The following is an 8,548-nucleotide window of genomic DNA, read 5'->3' on the forward strand; positions in this document are numbered from 1 at the left end:
GCAAAGAGGACATGCTGCATGAAGTGATGCAGCAGTCCGTTAATGAAAATCAAAAAGTGCAGGAGTGGCGGGAGAGTGAAAGGAGGGTCCGCCAGCAGAATGCGGATCGCCGGCACCAAAGCACGGAGCTGCTGCTAAGCATTATGGAGCGCCAAGCGGACTCGATACTGGCACTCATAGCCATGCAGGCGAAGGACTTCCACGCCCGCCCCCCCTTGCAGCCCTTGCCCCAAAACTCTTTCCCTTGTGCCCCCATGTCACCTCCAACCCGTTTTCCCCAACATCCGAGTTCTTATTGCCACCAGCTGCCTCCAACACCTGTAGCTTCACCACCCAGTCCTGCAAACTACGACCCTTACCCACTGCACTCAACCCCCATTACCATGCATTTTAGCCAGCCAGAAGGGCAGGACTCATTGCACAGCACTCCAGACAGGAAGGCAGAGTCGAGAACAGGACATACGCAAATCTGTGATTGTACCGTTCCCCACGCCACCCCCTGGCCCTTTCTGTTTCCCAAGCAGTTGCCAGTCTGCCAGTGCATCCCACGTAGATGTTCATGAATCTGCCACATCGGTTCACACGGGTCTGAGTAATCACCCAGTAATAGCCTTTCCTGTAAATCTACTCTCTCCTCTGAATGGCAGGTATTAGGTGAGTATATATGTGCCATCAATAGCACCTGCACACTTTGGAAACATCTTTTTTTCAAATCCTGCAGTTACTGCAAGGATATTTCCCAATTTAGCCGGGGTTGCACTGGAATGTGTCCAGTACTGACACACAGATTTCTGGGTGCATAATCTATGCTTCTTAGCACCACAACTCACTGTGCTGCTCTAGGCTAGCTTTCTCAGGGCATTGTGGGACATATTGCCAGTCCCTTCTGGGATGGTGGGCGGTCTTGGCCTGGGAAATTAATTTCCTAACTCAACCCAACCTGGAGTGCTCTCTCCTGGTCCTGTAAGAGATGGATCCTGCTTATCCTAACAACCAGGACCAACAGCCGATTGTTTCCATAGAGGCCATGTTTCTCATGCCATAGCAGAAGCTGTCTCCTAGAGATGGTAGTGCATATTTCAGCTTGTTCTGTAACTTTAGATACCAGCAGGGTGAAGGATGTGGTATGAACCTGAACAGAACCGAACGAGTTTACAATTAACAATTTACACTTCATTTCAGACAACATTTCTCCTCTCCTCTGGAGTCCTCTTGTTTATCTTGCTCCACTTTATCCAAAGTCACCTTTGTTATGAAAACTTCTTCTCAAAGGCACCTTGAAGACCACTGCTCTAGGACGATAAACACTGCTGCTTGATGCTGTTTTCAGAACAAATTTTTCCCAATATATTGCCTCTATTCTGCATCTCCAGCAAGCTAAGTAACCTTGCTATGAAAGAGGAGCAGAAAGTATTCTGACCCACTCGCGCCCAATACACCATCCTCGTTCTTTACTTGTATTCTACCCTCCTGACAATGCAGCCAAATGCCCTGTTGCAATTACAGATTGTTGCAAACAATCCTTGAAGCTAACAGTTCAGCCTCTTCCCTGATCAGAGTAGACGTAGCGTGTTCCATTTGGACAGACAGGCTCTGTTTCGATTCACTGCTTCTAGTTTATCCATATGCTTCTTTATTTACACAAAATGACTCACCCCTCATCACTGGGAATCCTTCCCATGTTGTTGCCATTAGCAAATTGGCAAGTTCAAAGAAATTTCACGCTATTTGTTCTTTGCTGCTAGCGGGCCAGAGGGACATAACAGTTGATCTAAAGTGCAGGATTTGTGAAAAGCTTTTATAAAACATAACCACTAAACTGTTTCAGTTAAAGCTCTAATTGTAACAGATTTAAGCCATCTCCCTGCACAGTTTGGAAGCCAGATACTGCACCATGTGTTAGCATCAGTTAAATTGGGCAAAAACAGACTAATCCGGTGAACTGTTTTAGTCTATTTTCATTGACCAAACTCAGCAAAATACAGACAGTAAAGAGACAGATTTTCCAGCTTGAATAATTCAATTATTTTAGTAATCCAGGAAAGGAATTTCAGAGGTTTTATTAAAATGTTTATCCTGAAAAACTTCCCCTTAAGATTGCAACCGCTGCGTCCTGGTTTTGAAATTATTCTCTCCAAAAGGTCCAGAGATACAAACAAGCCTCAAAGTTTGGATGCTTCTCCAGATCTTTTCAGGTCTTACTTCGTCATCTCTACTCCTGTTCCAGCAACTACAGACTTAAGATGCCTAGTTCTATTCCTGGCTGGTTGTGCAACTTTGGGCAAGCCATTTAACTGTCCTGTGCCTCAGTTTACCCACCCTAAATCACTGTTGGCAATGCATACCTACCTCATGAGGACATAGTAAGTTTGGTTAATAATGTTTCACTTGTCTAAAGAAGTAGAGCTTTATAACCATTCATGGAGCCTCATATTACCCCAAGGAAGTATTCACCCAGCTATCTTACAGATAAGGAAACTGAGGCACTGAAAGGTTAAACGACTTATCCAAGGAAGTATGTGGCAAAGTCATGAAAAGAACCCAGAAGACTCCCTGCTCTAGCCATAGGCTAAGATGTATTTTGAGATATTTGGAGGACAAGGACTACAGATTGCAAATTAGTCTCCTCCTATTTACCGCACTGATCCCAGCTTACCTCTAAAACCTACAATACCCACTTCCAGATACATACCTTTACTTCCGTCTCCTCCCCCACAAACTAGTCTGTATAGTTATGTAAACAAATCTTTTATTCAATGGCTTCCCAGAGTCAGATGCGCTCAGAAAGCCTCTTTCCAACTAGAGTTGGCAAGTCTGGATGCATTTGATGGGAGAAGTTTGCTTCTGAGATTTTAGAGAAGTTTCAGATACAAGTTTTTTCCTGCTCCTCGCCCTACTCCACCTGTGTTGTTTTTTTTCCCCCCTGCAATACAAGGTTGATGCATGGGGTGGACAGAGCAAGCTTCTATTCCATCCCCCTGTTCCAAAAATCAATTTAATATACAGTCCTCAAATAAAGGACACATCAGATATTAAACTGATAAGACCAGATTTAATTTTTTTATTAAAGTTAATGTTTAAAATCAAATTTACACAAGTTAAGAGGAAAGGTACTGTATATCTGGGGTCAGGCTTGGGTTATGGGGGATTGCAAGTATCAGTTGCAAGGTTCATGAGGTACATACATATCACATAACCAGCATAGATCCAGATTGGGGTGTGGGAGTTTTTAAAGCGTCAGTGGATAAGTGGGCTCAGGTATGCCACCCATGGAATGTATTAAGAGTCCAAGTCAGTATTGGTGTAGAGAATAAGTACATGGGCGGGGTGCGTCCCTCCGTTCATCAGGGAAGGTAGTGGGTTATTTCCCTGGTCTGCATTCTCGGTTACTCTTAGAAACCATAGCCAAATTCAGCGCTTCGTTGTGCTAGGCGCTGTATAACATTGTGACAAATGGTCCCAATTACAAAGAGATTATAGTATAAATAGGTAAGACAGAGGGGAATCAGAACCTCAGAAAGGTGCAGTGACTTACTCAAGATCAGCAAGTTATTGGCCTAGGCAGCCTGACTCCTACTCCGGTGGCCTTAACCAGACCATCCCCCTGGCCTCACTTTTACTCATTAGCACCTTAACAGTAAGCTATCAGTTGCATTAGTCAGGAGCCTCAAATTAAAACTATCCAGTGAATTCTCTCCCCATCCTCCACTAATACCAGGCTCTTGTTCCTCCACTGTTAGCAATAATTTCCAACTCTCTTCATTTGAATTGACTATTTGGTAAACTCTGCTCTGGGGTTTTAAATCTCCAGTGACTTTGCAGCTTAAGTCATCTTTGGTATTAGAGCAATACGTGGAAAACATACAGTTCCAATTAAGCAACATTGTATTTGCTGCCAGTCCATTCTGTTATGTTAGTTTTATCTTCTCACTAGTATAAACCAACAACGAATGACCTTTCCCTCATCACGACAAAGCACTGAACTTGGCTATGGCTTCGAAGAGTAACCGAGAATGCAGACCCGGGAAATAACCCACTTCGATGACTTTGTATTTAATTACAATCAAATTAGGATCTGTGGCAATGATCTTGAGAACAAGTGTCAGGTCCCTTAATATGTATTTACCCAGGATCTATTCTAGCCTCCTCAGCAATGTATATATTATGAGTTTGTGTTTGGAGTTTGGTTTTTTTTTGTTTTTTTAAATTATGCTGAGGAAAAAATGGTGCAAGCAAGATAGGAAATCCCATGTTCAGGCTCACAAGTCAAACCTATTGTGCAGGGTTAGCCACAGTGTAGACTTTCAGTTATAATCCGCTTGTTCCACACAGAACCCTTTAATGTTAAGCAGGGAGGGAGGGTTTTTTTGGTCTTTAACTCAAAGAGATCTATGTTTATACTCTGGCCGCAATGTCTGACTTCTGGAGATAGCTCCCATTACAGACAAATATTAATTCCATTGGGGCTATGCACCATTATCATGCACTATGTGTAATGTTTTACCCCTGTGCAAAGCGGGTGCAAGACACTACCATGTCAGTAGTAAGTGGTTACACACTGTAAAGCCACACATAAAGGTCTCTGGTCTCTACATCCTGATGAAGACAGCCAAAACCCAGCCTTTCACAGTCTTTTTGCACTTGCCATTAACATGTTTTAAAGTTATTTTTATTTGGAAGGCACACAGCTTATCAGCATTCCCAACAGCAGTGCTAACCCCAACCCAAGACCATTAGAAGACAGAAGTAACTTAAACCTACTCCATCATCACCACCCTGACGCTCCAAGATCTACTATAGATTGTCCACTCCTTTGAACACTCACGTTTTAGGTGTGCTAACAGGATCTTGTCTACTTTAACAGCCATTAGGAATAATAGGGGTGTAATCTAATGCATCTAATCATTTCCTTTATTTAAAATATGTTTTCAGCACACCAGAGACCACACTGTATAATATAATCAATTACTGATCTTTGGAGTGTGTATCAGGATTTGAACTTAAATTACATTTTATTAATCCCTGCTCCCATCAGACACCTTTTATAATATACAGAAACAATAGAAATGCCTCTTTGCAAAAGGTCAAACGGAAACATCTTTTAAGGACACCTTTTCTCTTTCCATGTTGGCAACCCAAAAATTGCAGCATTATAGCCCAATAGAGGCTCTTGGACTAAAACATACTCTGATGAGAAAGTAATTCTCATTGTCCAACCAGAAATGCAAGAGGCAGTATAAATAGATTAGATTTTTACCTTTGCTCCCACTGCGTTGGCGATCTGAGATATTCGCAAGCCACAACCCATGGAAGAAAATCTAAATATGCACGAACACAAAGTGAGCTGTAGCTCACGGAAGCTCATGCTCAAATAAATTGGTTAGTCTCTAAGGTGCCACAAGTACTCCTTTTCTTTTTACAAAGTTTACAGCCTCCCTTTCAAAAGCGTGCCCGTTCTCTGCAAGGTACACCTGGCGTCTCACAGCCTAACAACAGGGAACAGCCTTCCCAAAAAATAAAAAATCAGACCAGACATTTAAAGTAGTTTTTAAATGTAAACCCAAGACATGAGAACACAGGAGTTGGACACAACTCACCTTTCCTACATCAAAGACATGGTGAGAGAGTGGGGGGATAGATCACACATCAAAAAACCTGTTAATACGTGACCTTTGCTAAAGTTTTAAGACACTTGATTGAAAGCAGGCTTGGAAGGATTTGATTCTTTTTCCCAGTAAATGTTGATTTCACTGAACACACACAAACCGACAAAAATATTTCCCCCGCGGATCATCAAAATTCACAGAGAGGCAAAGCAAGAAAAATGCTGCTAGAGAACTTACTAGAGTTTGATTTAAAGATATTCCAATTGTATATTTTGACCTAGGACGCGGACACCTTGTCTTTTAAGGTTAAAGTTTTAACTTTTGGAATCTGCTGCCAAGCTTAGACTTTCAGCTTTACAACCCTTTAATGTTAAACAGAAAGGGAGGGGTTTTTTTTGTCTTTAACACAAAGAGGTCTGTGTTTATATGCTGGCTTCATAGGGACTCCTGTGTCCATAGGTGCTGGAACTAGGGGCACGGTTTCCATTCTATATTGGGTTTACAGTTTGCTTCAGTGGCTCTCAGCAGCCCCACTATACCAGGAGTTCTCAAACTGGGGGTCACGAGGTGATTACATAGGGGGTCACGAGCTGTCAGCCTTCACCCCAAACCCCACTTTGCCTCCAGTATTTATAATGGTGTTAAATATGTAAAGAACGGGTTTTTAATTTAAAAGTGGGGTCGCATACAGGGGCTTTATCAGGGGGAGGGATAGCTCAGTGGTTTGAGCATTGGCCTGCTAAACCCAGGGTTGTGAGTTCAATCCTTGAGGGGGCCATTTAGGGATCTGGGGCAAAAATGGGGGATTGGTCCTGCTTTGAGCAGGGGGTTGGACTAGATGACCTCCTGAGGTCCCTTCCAACCCTGATATTCTATGATTCTAGGAAAGGGGTCACCAGTACAAATGTCTGAGAACCCCTGCACTATACAAATTGTTCCCATACCCCTGCCTGGGCCTTTTACGTGTCTGACGCCCTCCCACAAGTGTCTGCAAAGTGTTAAAAAATATATTAAATGGAATTAAAAATTATATTAAATATATTAAATTAAATATTAAACAAAAAAGTTGTAAAAACAGACCTCCCGGTAGCTGCAGAAATGGTACCGAACAGAACACGCGAAGGGCGCCCAGCCCAGCTGTAAGCAAAGCCCGGGCGACTAATTGATCCAGGCGTTGGCGGCTTCTCCCCACCCCACGTGGAGCAGGTGTAGCCCCGGGGAGAGGTTTGGGGGAAGCGGGGGGCGGGTACTCACACATCAGGGTGCTGAAGGCCACCGTGCCCAGCAGGGCTTGGACGAGCACCCCGAGCCTGCCCAGCAGCGCCCCGCTATCGCAGCCGTGGGGCTGGATTTTCACTGGGGTCCCCAGGAGCCCGGTGTCGGTCACGGCGGCGGGCCGGGCGGGGCCCGGAGCGGGCTGCGGGGAGGGGGGGAGAGGCATCCCGGCCGGCTCCGTGCAGCGCCGAGCGCCAGCGCTGCTGCGTCCTGTGGGGGAGGGAGCGGCCCCTGCCCGGGGGCGGATGTAGCTTCCCTGGGGAGGGGGGCGGCAGGGACGGGGCTCAATGGGAGGCGGGCTCCAGTCCGGACACGCCCTGCCTCTCCCCGGCCAGGCTGGGGGTGAGGGGAGAGGGGCTGTTCTGGAGCGGGGGGAGGATCCGGGTGGGTCATTCTGGGGAACGGAGAGGGCCAGGTTGGGGGGTCATTCTGGGAAAGGGAGGGGGGCTGGTTGGACGGGAGGGGGACCATTCTGGGGGAAGGGGGAGGGCCAGGTTGTGGGTGGAGGGATCATTCTGGGGAAGGGGGAGGGCCAGGTTGCAGGGAGGGGGTCATTCTGGGGAAGGGGGAGGGCCTGGTTGCAGGGAGAGGGCCAGGTTGGGGGGGCCAGGTTGCAGGGAGGGGGGCCGGTTGGGAGGAGGGGGTCATTCTGGGGAAGTGGGAGGGCCAGGTTGGGGGTGGAGGGGTCATTCTGGGGAAGGGGGAGGGCCAGGTTGCAGGGAGGGGGCCAGGTTGGGGGGGCCAGGTTGCAGGGAGCGGGGCTGGTTGGGAGGAGGGGGTCATTCTGGGGAAGGGGGAGGGCCCAGTTGCAGGGAGAGGGCCAGGTTGGGGGGGCCAGGTTGCAGGGAGGGGGGCCGGTTGGGAGGAGGGGGTCATTCTAGGGAAGGGGGAGGGCCAGGTTGGGGGTGGAGGTGTCATTCTGGGGAAGGGGGAGGGCCAGGTTGCAGGGAGGGGGCCAGGTTGGGGGGGCCAGGTTGCAGGGAGCAGGGCTGGTTGGGAGGAGGGGGTCATTCTGGGGAAGGGGGAGGGCCCGGTTGCAGGGAGGGGGGCTGGTTGGGAGGAGGGGGTCATTCTGGGGAAGGGGAGGGCCAGCTTGGGGAAGGGGAATCATCTGGGGAAGAAGGAGGTCAGGGCCAGGCTGGGGAAGCTGGTCAGGGAAGGTCATTTTGGGATGCAGGGGAGCTGGTGATGCATAACGGTCTCTTCACCAGGCTGGTGCCTAGTGAAGCAAGAGATCCTTCAAACCCCAGTGATACCCCTGGGTCTCTCTGTTTGTCATCTAGAGCCCCTTTGGGTGTGAGCTGCAACATTTATAAAACCAGGAAAGCTCTTAAACACCGAGATAAAATTCCTTTACCTCAAGCCACCCACAGCAAAGCTGACTGTATGTATATGGATAAAACAAAGGGATTCTCTGGTCCCGTCTACACCATAACCAGCGCTGGGGTTGGGATGTGGCTAAGACAAGACAATTCTCTGGCACAGTTAAAACACAGTAGGGGGTTGTGAAGAGGGGGCAGGACCTTGTACCAGGTTCCTGAACTGTGCTATCTCCTGGGGGCCAGAGAGGAAAGGAATTTTGTCCCCACAGGCTCTGTGGCACTCCAACGGATTTGCACCCCTCAACTGGTGCAAATCAGCCCTAAGCCAAGCAGATCTGGCCCCAG

The 8,548-nt window shown here is 47.4% G+C and overlaps 1 protein-coding gene and 1 pseudogene across 1 annotated transcript in view; both read right to left on the bottom strand.

The window, feature by feature from the left end:
* LOC141987482 (store-operated calcium entry regulator STIMATE-like) overlaps window positions 1-7,047 on the bottom strand; it is a 67,838-nt gene extending 60,791 nt beyond the window's left edge. The window contains exon 1 of the mRNA XM_074952848.1: window positions 6,861-7,047. Within this exon, the coding sequence (XP_074808949.1) occupies window positions 6,861-7,047 (187 nt within the window). The remainder of the gene's footprint in view (window positions 1-6,860) is intronic.
* On the bottom strand, window positions 2,911-3,074 carry LOC141981127 (U2 spliceosomal RNA; annotated as a pseudogene).
* Window positions 7,048-8,548: the final 1,501 nt, after the last annotated feature.

Source organism: Natator depressus, chromosome 1 (assembly GCF_965152275.1).
Source record: "Natator depressus isolate rNatDep1 chromosome 1, rNatDep2.hap1, whole genome shotgun sequence".
Taxonomy (NCBI): Eukaryota; Metazoa; Chordata; order Testudines; family Cheloniidae; genus Natator; species Natator depressus.